Source organism: Rhamphochromis sp. 'chilingali' (assembly GCF_963969265.1).
Source record: "Rhamphochromis sp. 'chilingali' genome assembly, chromosome: 7".
NCBI lineage: Eukaryota > Metazoa > Chordata > Actinopteri > Cichliformes > Cichlidae > Rhamphochromis > Rhamphochromis sp. 'chilingali'.
In genome coordinates this window covers 1,646,527-1,660,104 of record NC_137934.1, presented here as the reverse complement: position 1 = coordinate 1,660,104, position 13,578 = coordinate 1,646,527, and the positions used below count along the sequence as shown (strand labels likewise).

Below are 13,578 nucleotides of genomic sequence, written 5' to 3'. Positions count from 1 at the left end.
TCACACTGCAGGTCTTAATGCTCAATTCTGATTTTTTTGATCAAATCTGATTTTTTTTGTCTGCTCGTTCACACGATAAATAAAATGCGACAGCAAACGCGCTCTATTGTGAACGCTCAAAGCGCCCGCATGCAGAAAAGAAGACGTCACACACAACGCGCTCTGTTTAGACCCAGACCAAACAGTATTGTGTGACTGATGGCCCTTAATATAAAGACTTGTTTCGGACTTTACGTTTCCCAATTTTGCTTTAAGTTATAAAGTTATTGTGTTATCTACATTTGGCCTAATAATGATCCTTATTGCTGTTTTAGAGGAGCGCTGCTTCAAAGGATAGCTGCAGATTTCTGTCAGAATCTGCAGGTTATACAAAACAAGGAAAATGTTCATGTTTCTCCAACGTTTTCTTCCCAACAGTTTCACTGACATCTACACGGGATGGCCAGGCAGCATTCGCGATGTCGGGCGCTGATAATCAGCGTCTGTCTTGTGTCGGTGATGTAAAAGACGGATTTAATGCGACATGACCATCAAACAGCAGCCGCTTTCTAAAACATCAGATATGTATCGGCTTCAGGACCACATACGAAAGTGACCCAGGTCGGATTTGAAAATATCGGATTTGTGCCGTTCACGTTGTCACACCATGATCGGATAGATGGTCGCACAGGGTCAGAAAAGTCGGATTTGATGCGCTTTCACCTGCAGTGTGAACGTAGCCTTAGACTGTCACCGTTCTAAAGGAGGATGTTTTTAGTCCCTAATAAGCAACTGGCTTGGAGGACTGATAAGACTGGAATAGATCACTTATCACTCGGGCTTTGGCCCACGAGCTGATAAATACCGACTCTTGTCCTGTGACTATGCACACGATCGCAGGAAGATGTAAGACTGAAGCGACAACGGACACAAAGTCTGGTCACGGCTGCACGTTGTAACTTTTGTCACCAGAGCAACTATGTACTCGTCACCAACACTACTAAGGTTTGTGTTGCCACTTCCACTCACATAATTCTGTTTGTGTAGCAGTCAAGTGTGAAACGAGTTAGTCTAAGGGGCTCTTATGAGGTCACCGACACAACCTCTTCAGCTGCATTAGCCCATGCAAATCTGCACATACTCTGCCGCATTCAGGCTGCAGGTATCAGTTATTTCCATCACACATCTGTCTTCAGCAGTTCATTTAAACCTGTCATGAGCAGCTGAATGAGTTTTATTGCTTCCAACAACCAGTCACGACGCACTCGCGACCCACGTCTGACCAGAATCGACTTTTGACCTTTTTGACTGTATTGTTTCACCTTTCTACACGTTGGTGTGAAATGTGGTCCTAATTAGTGCACAAACCAGAGACCGAATGAGGAGTCGCCAAGAATGAGGGACGATCTCATCACTTAGTCCACGTTTGTGCCAAATTTTGAGAAATTCTCATGTTTTCTGAGAGAAACCCCACCTCCTCCACCTCCTCCACCCCTGCATGTAAACGTGCCTGATACACTAGTTCCCGGTGGTCTCTTCAAACATGTTACACATGAAGTTATTCGTCACGTCTGAAAGAAAATGCACCACTCAAAATAACGTATATGTTTATTTCCAATGCAAAAATAACGCGCGGGCGTCTTTTGCATGTTTCAGTTTTGCCGCAGTCACACAAAGATGATTCTTTTAAACGTAAAGCTACACAATCAAATCACTGGAGTTCACATCAAAGCGGAGAAGTCGTCTGACAGCGCGAGGGCTCGTGGCCTCGCTCGCCTTCTTTTAAACGACATAACTGGAAATATAAAAAGAACAGAAATGATCACCTGCTCGTCGTCTTACTTCAGTCAGTTTGGCAAAACAAACATCACAATTCATCGCAATGAGCTGCAGGTCGTCGCGCTAACACACCAATGACAAAGTTCCTCTCACGTCAGAGCGGCGCTCACAATCATCTCGAAGAGGCCGCTGACACAAAATAACAACTCAAACCACACCTAGCCTCACAAAAGCACAGGACACAGAATAATCAGCAAAGCGGGCGTCACCTGATTCAGTGTAGCTTCCACTAAATGATCTCAAACGATTCAAGTCCTCTCACATGACATTTAACATTTTAATCTCTATTTCTGGCTAAGACCTGCCCGCTGGGTCTTGCTGTTTGCTTACAGTGATAGCAGTGCCTTGATCCCTTTGTAAATATCTTTAACACACATAGTTCTCTATACAATCTCCATCTGTCAGCGACGTATAAAACATGAGGTAATGATGTCCGACTGGGATGCGACCGTCCCGAGGAGCCCGGCTGTGTTTAAGTACATTCGCTTGATTTCTAACGGCAGCTTCTGCAGCGCTGTGTAACGTGCTAAAAAGAAACAGTTCAAATGGTCGAGGAGGTCGGCGCCGCTCTCGTGCCCGTTTGAGGCTTCAGCTGCCGGCTTTAAGCTCAGAATATAGACGAGAAAAGAAGATCGTTGTAACCTTCCAGCACCTCGTGAAGGGGCTAAAAAAAGCTTTTTGTGCTGTCTGCTGGATTTGGTACCGTTGCACAGAGCGAGCTGAAGCTGGCACAGCTTCATGTTTCTCATACAGTCCTGAGTGATTTACTTTGATCTGTGTTGAACACGGCGTACAAAACAGGTGTCGTATATACATCTGCAGCCTCCTCTGTGGTGAAGCGCTGCATGAGGCGACGCGTCGCCGTCTTCACAAATGCTTCGTCTGGCAGCAAAGTCTCTTACTTCAGCACAAAGCGTCGCACAGCTTGCGTGCGACCTGCACGCCGCGTCCCGGCCACGGCAGCGTACAGCAAGTGGCGCTGCTATGGCTTCGTTCAGAGCGCACTCTGGTTTCAAGTCACACTGGGGGCGATGGGGGAGGAGGTAGTGCCGGCACGTGGCCTCGCGGTAAGGAGTTTTACCGAAAGCCGAGTTCATCCGGAATGAGGGCGAGAGAGGTCTGCTGCAAACGTTAGAGACGATCAAACTTTCTTTCCCTGAAAGCAGCTTTGGTGTCATATCGGGCAAACTTTGCAGAGCTAACGAGAGGAAAAAGTGACCTCCGCAGCTCTGAGTCATCTCAGTGTGATCTCACTCCGGAGCTGGCTTTACTGTCCTGGTGCGTAGGGCCAGCTGATGGAGCTCCCCGATAGCTGCATGTCTCGGATCAGCGTCTCGATCGGCGTCTTGCCCACCAGCCGCATGAAGAAGAGCTGGGAGATGAGGTTAGCCGGCACGGCGCGCAGCGCAGGGAGGCGCAGCAGCAGGCGGCCGAAGCGCTGAGGCTGGTTGGGGTACTGCAACCTCTCGTACTCCGTCAGGGCGACCTGAGCCTTTTCCTGCAGGGACTCCACGTGAGCCGGGTCTGTCAGACCACAAGCGTCTAAAGGCAGAAAAACAGAGGCTGTGTCATCACCTGATGACCAGTGCAAAAGGTTTTTCTTGCTTTTTGTCTGAAAGTGTGTGCACCAACTTTAAAAATAGACATTTCTGCTGCAGATTGTGAAAAATGATAACATTCACTTCTGTGTTACTTGTTTACATTTTCCAAAGCTTCCGACTGGGCCAGATTGGAATCTTTTGGTGGGCCGATCGTGGTCCCTGGACCTTATGTTTGGCACCCCTGTTTTAAACTCAGAGATCTGAACTTTATTTTGGCCCGTTTGACATTTGTTTGTGTTTATTTATAATTCTTACACTTTACTACTGAGTAACAGGATGTCTGTGGTTTGGGCTACTTGATGATGTCAGAGGTCAAAGAGGCCAAATCAAAGCGCCTCCCTGAGACAGCGGTGATTTTATTTCTGAGAAACGTGTGTGATGCCTCCGACAGCTTTGTTTTGGTTCTCTGTGACCAAACCGTGGGCTCAGTTTACAGTAAAGAGATCGCGCCGCAGTGAGTTACTCACATAACCTCGAAAGAAGAAGATCAGACTTACCAGGAGAAAACAGCGCGATGGCTTTGAGGCAGCTGTACTCGGCCGAGTCCACCTGAAGCCTGTTCAGCTTTTCCACCTGGTCCTGGAAAACCCTGACCTGATCCATGAAGGACACGACGCGCTCGGCGGACATGGGAGACGAGTGAAAGCCGGCTGCCGCCAGCAGAGGAGCCATGTGCAACGGGAGAGCCGACTGAGCTGCGTTAAGGATGAACAGCTCGCTCCAGCTCAGTCTCAGCAGCGCCACCTGTGGAGCGAAAGGGTCACTTTGAGCCACGAGTGTCTGTTGTTCAGTTTGGCGACTGCAAGTCACCGCGCTTTAGACCTGACCTGCTCTGAAACCGGGAGCTCCGGGAAGTACGGGATGTTTCTGGCCCACTCGATGGTGCTGAAGAGGAGACGGGCTGCCAGCTCGCAGATGCTGTCGATGCCCATGACGGAGGCGCCGCTCGCAGATGCCTGCATCTGTGCCTGGCCGTACGGCGCCCCGTAGCGGCTCGGGGGATACGGCTCGGCCCGGAGGAGCTGGGAGATGAGCTCGGACACCGGCTGGCCGTTGAAGTAGTCCGCCCCAATGTGACCTGGACCCACACCCGCGATCCCACCCGCCAGGGAGTTGGGACTGATACCTGAGTGCGATGGAGGGATGCGACCCCGCTGGACGGCTGCAGAGAGAGAAAACCGCTGAAAACCACTCGCTTCAGTCCAGAGAGCGAGTAAATGAATGACACGCTGCATGTATGCAACCTTTATGTTCTTGCCCATAAAGACGCCTCGGTACAGGTCAATAAAAATGTGCTTTGATGACGGTTTGAACAGTTTACAGATGTTTCCGAGGGCAGGCGCAGAACACCAGCTTCTGAGAAAAACCCCACCCTGAACTTCTAGCAGCTGAAACATGACACAAACCAGTTCACAGAAGAGCTTCGAGGGGTCGAGAGTTTACGGAGTATACTTTTATTAAATCAGGTGTTTTGGCTCGACAGTGTCCACGAGTAGAACATGACTAACATAATTAGCTCGGTCCAAAAATCTGTTCTAGTGAAATCTGAAACTCCCGTGGGTCAGGTGGTGCAGCGGGTTATTCAAGACTCCTCCTGTCTGCATGCCAAAATATTGTTTGCCATGATACTCAACCCGCTGTTGCACTTGATTCATCCACTGGAGTGTGTGCAAATGTTAGGAAGCCCTTAGCTATAGCTCGGGAGAATCAAAGATAAGGCCCGGGGCCCAGAATCGGCCCAGCAAAGGCTCCAAATTTGGCCCACTGGACAGATTTAGGAAGGTGAAGCAGGGCAGCAACGTCCCCACAGTCATGCATACGACACCAGAGTTTCTTTCTACTTTATCTCCTACAGAATCTGTTTAAAGCAGATCCACAGTGAGAGAAAAAGCACATTTTCTGTGAACGAGCACAAAGTTTCAGTTTTACTGTTTTGCAGTTTGAGCAACGAGCTACCAGAAGTCCTTCAAAGAGTCACACTGACAGATTTCTTTAATTCGCACAGCAGCTTCTCTTTATTATGTAGAAAAACTAATGTTGCACTTCTCCTAAAATATCTCAGGGATTAAATGTGTAGTTTAATCTTAAACGGCCTAAAGAAGTTTAAAGGCGGCTGTATGTGGCCGACGATGTAAAATGAGTTTGCTGTCCTCGGTGCAGATGAGACTTCTGAGACTGGATAACACAGACTAGCAGCAGAAAGGGCTTTAAATGCTCAGGTGAGTAGAAAGGTGCGATACAACTACACTGCTTTAAAAGAAGGACCATTACAACAATGATCACCTTTTGGTCCTTAGTCTCAGTCACATGGACGTTACGCTCTCTCAGCTCAGGATTAAATGTTTGCTGGGTATATATTTGCTCACCTGGAGGTCACCTCTTACCTATACGTGAAACATTGACTTCTCAGGTGCAGGGAGATTAGCTCTTTACGAGTTATCCATCAGGTCAGTGCCAGACAAAGGCCATCGTTTGCTGTGCTGCTTCTCAGTAAGTGACCTCTGCACTTGTTTGGTTTATTAAGTTGCAAATGAAAACAGAGTGAACCTGTTACAACAGCTCAGTTTCTTTGCAGGTGTTTAAAAACAAACAGAAAAAGTCATCATTAGATAAAAAGTTAGTTATGCTGTCGATCTGTAGGCAGCAGATTAGATTCATCCTCACCGCGGCCGCACCGAGCACCGTTGGTGTTTACTTTGGACCCGTCGTGACCTCTTAATAAACGCTCCCACGCACAGTGTGTGTGACTGCAGCGATCGCCCGTTTGTCAGCACATAACTGCTAAATACAGATTCGCACCGGCACAGGATGAAAGAGCCGGTGTCTGTGCGTCGCCGCCGCTCCGTAACAAGTAAATCAGTAGTGAGATGCTTTTGTAGCTTTTATACATCTGAAATCCTTCGCTCTGCGTGCACCAGATTTCCGTTTTAAATTACACCGAATCAAACGTAGCGCTGGTGTCAAAGTCTCGCTAAAGGCAACCTGAACGGCCGCTTCCCTCACTGGGTCAGAGGTGAGACGCACATTTCCAGGTAATGTGGAAACAGCGCAGCCTGCGTCACGGCCACGCTCGGCATGGTTCACTAATAACCGCAGGCCAAATGTAACCCCTGGCACGCTGCACCGTGCGCACTATGTATGGCACAGCGTCTGGTGTCCACTGACACAGACCGAAATACAAGTGGGGTAAGGTTACAGCCGAGCACAATTACAGCTGAGGTTTCTGTCAAGTCAACTCGACGCCAGCGAGTTGAGGGTGGAAACGCTGAAATGCTCGCACCCACCCAAGACAAAGGTAATGAACCGTTTTCAGCACATGAAGCAGAGTCGGGCTGTCAGTCGGTGGTTTTCCTCGTGTGACATTTAAGCATTGTTGCTTTCTGCTGTTTCCTGAAGCTCAGCTGCTGCATCTGAGTGAAAACAGGCTTCAGCTGACAGATAACTGGATACCTGGACAATGTCCCAGTAGGTGCTTCAGAGCTGTTAAGCAGCAGCAACCAGCATCCTCTCTCGGTGCGAATCAGAGTTCCCAGTTTAAATGTAGCTTTGTCATCATCAAGCCCAACAAAGGCGCCCGCGTGCCTCCACCTCAGTTATCTACAACACTAAAAGCAGCTTACATATTAATGCATCGGTAATAATAATGCAGCGGTAGTTTGCAAGTGGCAAAGCAAGTTGTTCACCTGCTAATGCTTTCAAACGTTTTCCACTCGCTGCTTATCCTGAAACCTGAATTCCTTGTTGCTGAAGGCAACAGAGCAACAAGTTGTAAACACGGCATTTGTGACCTTTCGAGCCGATACGACCGGCTCGTCTGTAAATATTTGTGAAATTTCAGCAGATAAGGAGCCGACGTGAGCGTTTCTGAATAAGGGGTAATTATTACGTGGCTCCCCTCGCTGCGGCGCAGGAGTGTTTCGGTTTTTGTCGTAATCAGACTGTGGATGCAAACATGGTGATGGGTGCACCTTTCAGTGGGATCTTCCACCACGGCAGCAACTCCACCCGTTTATTATTATTAATGACCTTTAGCAGGAGTAGGTTTGACCTTTTGATACCTTCTTTGCGCATCCCGACCCGGAAGCACTTCTTCAGACGGCAGTACTGACACTGGTTCCTGTGGTGCTGGTCGATCTGGCACTCTCGGTTTGATCTGCACAAACAAAGTGCAACACAAACATTTAAAGATGAAAGCCGGAACTGAACTTAAACAAACTTCCTGTATGGGATTGAAATCTCCCTCCTTTCTCTCCCTCTGTCCCCACGGACACCCTCCCTCCCGCCCAGAGTCATGATAAGTGAGCTGGAGTGGCTGAAAGCTATCGAGGCTCGTGACCTTTGTAAATCAGCAGCTCTACACGCCCTTGCGTTGCCTCTTGCAGCAGGTTGAGGTCTGCAAATATTTCACTGGGAGCTCTTTCAGCCCCAGATGTGACAAACCAACAACACAAAGGAAAAAAGGACGTGTTGCACTCAGAGGTCACACTGCAGGAGAAATAAGTTTACTGGGCGGCTGAGAGAGGTCTCAGTAACAGAACTGAGTTGCAACATAATGTTCCTGCGGTGAAGAATAATGGGAATGCTGACCTTCTGAAGCAATCCATCCTCACATGACTGACCTTCAGTGCTTTCATTTCTGGTTTTTTTTCTCTTTTTTTGGCTGTTTGTGAGGCTGGATCGCAAACTTCAGGAGTGAGAAATGGACTAATCTGCCTATCAGAAAGTCATACACTAATGTAATCAGATTACAGAGTGTGCACGGTGTCTTTAGAGATATAAGGGCATATATTGCTGCAGCTGTGCCCGTACACCTGCCTACAGGAGGAGTCACAGATTCTAACAAACACTCGGGTTTGTTTTTAACTGTATCAAAGTGGTTAAAAATATTCTCCACGTGCAAAGCAATGCGTGTTGTGTCCCTACCTGCAGGAGTAGCTGAGGTTTCTCCTGATGCTCCTCTTGAAGAAGCTCTTGCAGCCCTCGCAGGTGAACACGCCGTAGTGCTTCCCGCTGGACTTGTCCCCGCACACCACGCAGTCCACCACGCAGGCCTTGTCGTCGTCGCCGACGTCCACGTCGCTGCTCCCGGCCCGGGGCGACCCCTCCTCGTCCTCCCCCCTCCTCAGGTAAGCCTTTTCCCCGAGTCCGTTAGCGCCCCCGTTGGGATTACCCCATCCTCCGCTCACCATGGCCATATTCTCTGAGACGTGCAGCCCCGTGAGTGGATCATACACACAGACCTCCCGTCCCACCGCCTTCCAACGGGCTCTCAGAGTCTAAAGAGCCGAGTCCGCCTCCAACGGCAGCGATCCGAGGAGAGTCAAAGTGACGGGGGGAAATTCCGCCTCTTGACCTTTCTCGTCTTTGCCGTCCGGTCGAGCTGACCTGTGGGTCTTTCCACGTTCTGTCGTCCCTCTCTTCTTTAATCCCCGGCTCTCTCTGTCCTGTTTTCCGCCCTGACCTCTGATCACGCTGGCTTCCCGAGGTCCGACAAAACTTCAGACGCGCACACGCAAACACGGTGTGCGGTTCAGAGTTCAGGCAGTCGAAAAGGGTGCAGCCTCGCTCTTTTCACAGGAAACAATAAATTACACTTTGACTCCCTCCCTCTCACTTTCTTTCTCCGTCTTCGCCCTTTGAAAGAAAAACTCTCACCTATCCCTAAGCATAGTATGTGTCTGTGTGTGGGTGTGGGGGGGGGGCAAACAGCCTCTGCTGCCCCTCTCTGTTCAGCGCACGACTTTCTCTGGGAAGGACGAGCAGGCGGGAGGCGAGTCGTACACAGCCCTCCTTCATGCAGGGTTAAACTGCCCTGCCCTCTGCTCTGACTTATAAACTCGTCCAACCAGTTCCTGTCGTGCTGAGGTTTTTATCTGTTCATCAGAGCCAGTTCTAGCCTAGACTCACTCTTGACGTGTCGAGGCTGATAGTGATGGAGAGCAGGAAAAGATTTGCCCCGAAAAATAACCCGAGGAGTTTGGGAAACTCTGGTGAATAGACTGCCTATTAATCTAAAAGTATATTTAAGGCTATCTGCACTCGAGTCCAGGCTTGATGTGAAAATAAGTAAAGAATTAGACGCCTTTCACTCTCAGGAGCAGCAAAGTTCACCTCCTGTTTCTGTCGTCCGGGCTGAAGTTGAGTTTCTCTCGTGATCCCTTTCAACTGTTTTAAAGTCAGCGGGGGATCAGATGTCACAGAAGGAAAAAAAAGCAACAACAAGCTGAAACAAAAGCAGAGTTGAGAAATCTCTTCAGCCGCAGCTGCCTCTCCTCTCAGAGCTTTACAAAGTGCTGCCTCTCTCTTCCTCCTCTTGTTTTGTCAGTACTTGTCCATCCAGCAGTAACAACCAGAGGCCAGAATTTCTCTCTGCATTCCCTGTCGGCGAGTCACGGTGTACTGTTGCACTCTTTGCTACTCTGCCTGTCCTTTTCCCCCCTCTCAGCCTTTCCTTCTTTCTGCCGGCCCCAGCAGGAATAAATTAGGCAAACAACAAGCGCAGGAAAAAACACGGTCACAGACCTTTCAGCGAAAGCCCGGCGCTGCTGCTGCTGCAGTGGAGAGCAGCCCGGAGATGGCCTCGTCTCTCTCTCTCTGAATCCCCGCTCTGTGTCTCTGCCTCGCTCCCTCCTTTAGGGAGAGTGAGCGTGTGTCTGTGTGCTGAGGGATTTGACACTGCTATTCAAGCCCTGCTGTTGCCATGGCGCTGCTCGCCTTATAAGGGCAGCGGAGTCAAAGAGCACAGAGTGGGCTGCAGCCACACACAAACACACACATGTACACAGAAAGAATGCCTGACTGGCTGCCGGTTTCTGCCCTGACCCCGGGCCCGCCTGGGAGCAAAGGGGTGGTAGGGGCGGCGGCGGCGGTGGTGGCGGTGGGGGGAGTTAACCTCTATGCTGAAAGAGAACGAAGATGAGGGGGGGGGGCTCAACGAGCACACGGCATTCACACTCGTGCGCTCCACTCCGCTCTAATCCCAAAGACTTCCTCCGACTTTGTTGACCCAATAATAACAGGGAGCGCCTGTTGTTGTTGAGCAACTTGTCAAAAGGTTATATGATACGCCGCCGGCTCCTTTTCACACCTGCTGCGCACACTCACAGGCCTGCGCGAGGCACGGCCGACAATCGGTGCCGCGACCTTTCTTTTCCACATCGAGACGGAGGATTTCGTTTATTTGGATGAGCAAGAGGAGGAAGATGATGTGATTTTATGCAGACATGGTGGTCAGGAAGATGATCAGTGCAGGGACAGGAAGTGATGTGGGAAATAAGGAAGTGGGGCCATGCAGTCAACAGTAAACACGTGTTTTAGTTGTCTAACCTTAATCTTAATGTTATTTGTCCTAAAGGGATTTGCTGGTCGCCCATCTCCAGATGCGAGTTGGTCTCCTGTACACACTCCAGTCTGGTCATGAACATAAATAATCTCTGCCTTCATTCATTTTTGCTTCGGTCATTTTAATTTAAACTCTTCCTCTCTGAAATAACTGGTCTCTAGTCGCCACACTGCTGCCGCTGTATAGCCAAAAGTATTCAGTTGACCATCCAAATCACTGGAATCAGGTGTTCCAGTCACTTCCATGACCACAGGTGTATGAAATCATTCACCTGGGCATGCAGACTGCTTCTACAAACATTTGAGAAAGAACGGGTCGCTCTCAGGAGCTCAGTGATAGGATGCCACCAATTTCCTCACTACTAAATATTCCACAGTCAGCTGTTAGCGGTATCATAACAAAGCAGAAACAACTGGGAATGACAGCAACTCAGCCACAAAGCGCTAGGATGTAAAGTCACAGAGCGGGTAGAGCGCATGCTGAGGCAGGCGGTGTGCCGAGGTCGCCAACTTTCTGCAGAGTCAGTCGCTACAGGCCTCCGAGCTTCATGTGGCCTTCAGATCAGCTCGAGAAGCGTGTTCAGAGAGCTTCGTGTGATGGGTTTACGTGGCCGAGCAGCAGCTTCCGAGCCTTACGTCACCAATCGCGATGAAAAGCACGCTGGACTCTAGAGCAGTACACACGTGTTCTCTGACGTAACAAATCACGATTCCCCAACTGACAATCCGATGGACAAGTTTGGCGGTTGCCAGGGGAACGGTAAGCGTCTGACTGCATTGTGCCAACTATAAAGTTTAGTGGTGTGGGGTCGGGCTCGGCTCCTTAGTTCCAGTGAAAGGAACCCTTCAGCTTCAGCCTACCATGATATTTTGAACAATTTGATGTTCCCAACTTTGTGGATCAGCTTGGGGACGGTCCTGTTCCAACATGACTGTGCACCAGGGCACCAACCAGGTCCGCAAAGACATGGATGAGCGAGCTTTTTGGTGTGGAAGAACTTGACTGGCCTGCACAGAGTCCTAATCTTAACCCAACAGAACATCTGGACCTGAACAGAACATCTGGACCTGAACAGAACATCTGGAAGAACGGCCAAAACTTCCCATAAACTCGTGGAAAGCATTCCCACGAGAGCTGAAGCTGTTATAGCTGCAAAAGGTGGGTCAACATCGTATTAAACCCTGTGGATTAAGACTAGGACGTCACTCACAGTCACATGCGTGTGGAGGCAGATGAGCAAATACAGCGCACTTTTACCTCATTCTTAACCACAGCGCAGGTTACTGGCACAACTGGTCAGCACAGTTAAGGCCATCAGTTTAGTTTCACTGCAGTAAAAAAGCTCATTAAAACATTTTTTAATGATTCAGGTGACTTTCTGTTGGACCGCACCTCATTGCACGTGCACTGAATGAAACCCTGCAGAAATATTCACAACGACACTTTCCTTTACTTGGTGATAAGGCTCTTCAAACCTGACAGGTTTGAAGAGCAAAATAAATAAATAAAAATCAATGTCCTAACTACGATAACCCCGATGCTTATTTCCTTACACTTGAAAGCAGCAGGATGCACTACAGCTTATCTCTAACTCGTCCTCCAAGAAGTTTTGTTTATATATGACTAGTCAGTTTTCCAAACATTGTTTTCATGGAAATCATAACTGCTTCCTGCATTGCGAATGTTGGCCGTATGTCACAAGACTCTGACACCAGAAACCGGGGTACATCCTGAGTCAAGCGTGCAGTCGGAGCAGTGGAAGTTTACAGTTTTGGTAAGATGTTAATCAAGGTTACGTGACACTTTTAGTCATTCTTAAAGTGGACTTTCCCGTATGAAAACAAGTGCGCAAACTTCTAATGTTCACTTTTTCCTTGACATTGCGCAAACCCAACCACAAAAATGTTTTCGTAGATAACAAGAGCACGGTCATTTTAGATAATGCTGGATGATTGGTGCTTTAATTTGGCAGCTAAAAGTACGGCAACGTGTACTTAAGGCTTCTGTCTTACAGCTCTAAATCTAATCCATCCATCGTCTTGGCGGTGGGCAGGACTCCTGTGGAATTCCTGGCCTGCTTTCCCTGCCACACCGGCAGTATTGTCATGTGAGGGTCTCCGTGAAAAGGGGAGGACAGAATAAACAATCGGAGCCTCCAACCACAGTTTCCAATAACAGCCTCCAAATAGAGAGCGAGAGAGAGAAAAAGCAGTGAGGTATTCACTGTTGCTTCCAAGCAGGCACAGCTTAAAGAACCTCTATGTACCAAAAAGCGTTTGCTCATCACATGGTTTTACAGGAATTCCCCCTGAATGACAAAACACGCTGTCCCTGTGGTCTCTGAAAGAACACAATATATAGGTATTTGTTGTGCCTGAAAATGAATAAATAAATGAAATGAAATGAAATGAACACGTTGTCTCTGAAGATTTACCGAAGTCAAAAGAGTTAAAAGCTGATACAAAAAAATTGGCAGCAAAGATTTATTTGTTTTCCAGCTTTGTACATGTGAGCATTTGGTAACTTTAACCTACATCCAGCGCATGGATCAGCCTTTTGTCTGGTTAAGAGGTTATCAGGGTTTAAGCTGCTGGAAGTTGAATTAGTGCTTTCCTGTAAGCCTGAGCGTGTTTGTGTGTTAGCAGAGGTCAGACCTCCATTATATGGAGCTGATTGAGGAGCATGCTTAAAGCTCAGCTCCTAAATATATTAAATCTGTTTGTCATACACAGTGAACACTTTTCTAAGAAGTGTTTGTGCTTAATATTATATAAAATGTGATAAGTGACATGAACAAAGCCAACGTGAGAAAAAAGC

General features: G+C 48.5%; 1 protein-coding gene across 1 annotated transcript; it reads right to left on the bottom strand.

The window, feature by feature from the left end:
• Nucleotides 1-1,569: 1,569 nt before the first annotated feature.
• On the bottom strand, nt 1,570-10,224 carry LOC308399381 (nuclear receptor subfamily 2 group F member 6-like). Its single transcript, XM_080886616.1, has 5 exons — nt 8,343-10,224; nt 7,478-7,572; nt 4,247-4,581; nt 3,917-4,163; nt 1,570-3,360 (listed from the first exon to the last, which is right to left on the bottom strand). Exons 1-5 carry the CDS (start codon nt 8,612-8,614, stop codon nt 3,086-3,088), a joined length of 1,224 nt encoding a protein of 407 aa, XP_080742742.1. The 5' UTR covers nt 8,615-10,224; the 3' UTR covers nt 1,570-3,085.
• Between the last annotated feature and the right edge of the window lie 3,354 nt (nt 10,225-13,578).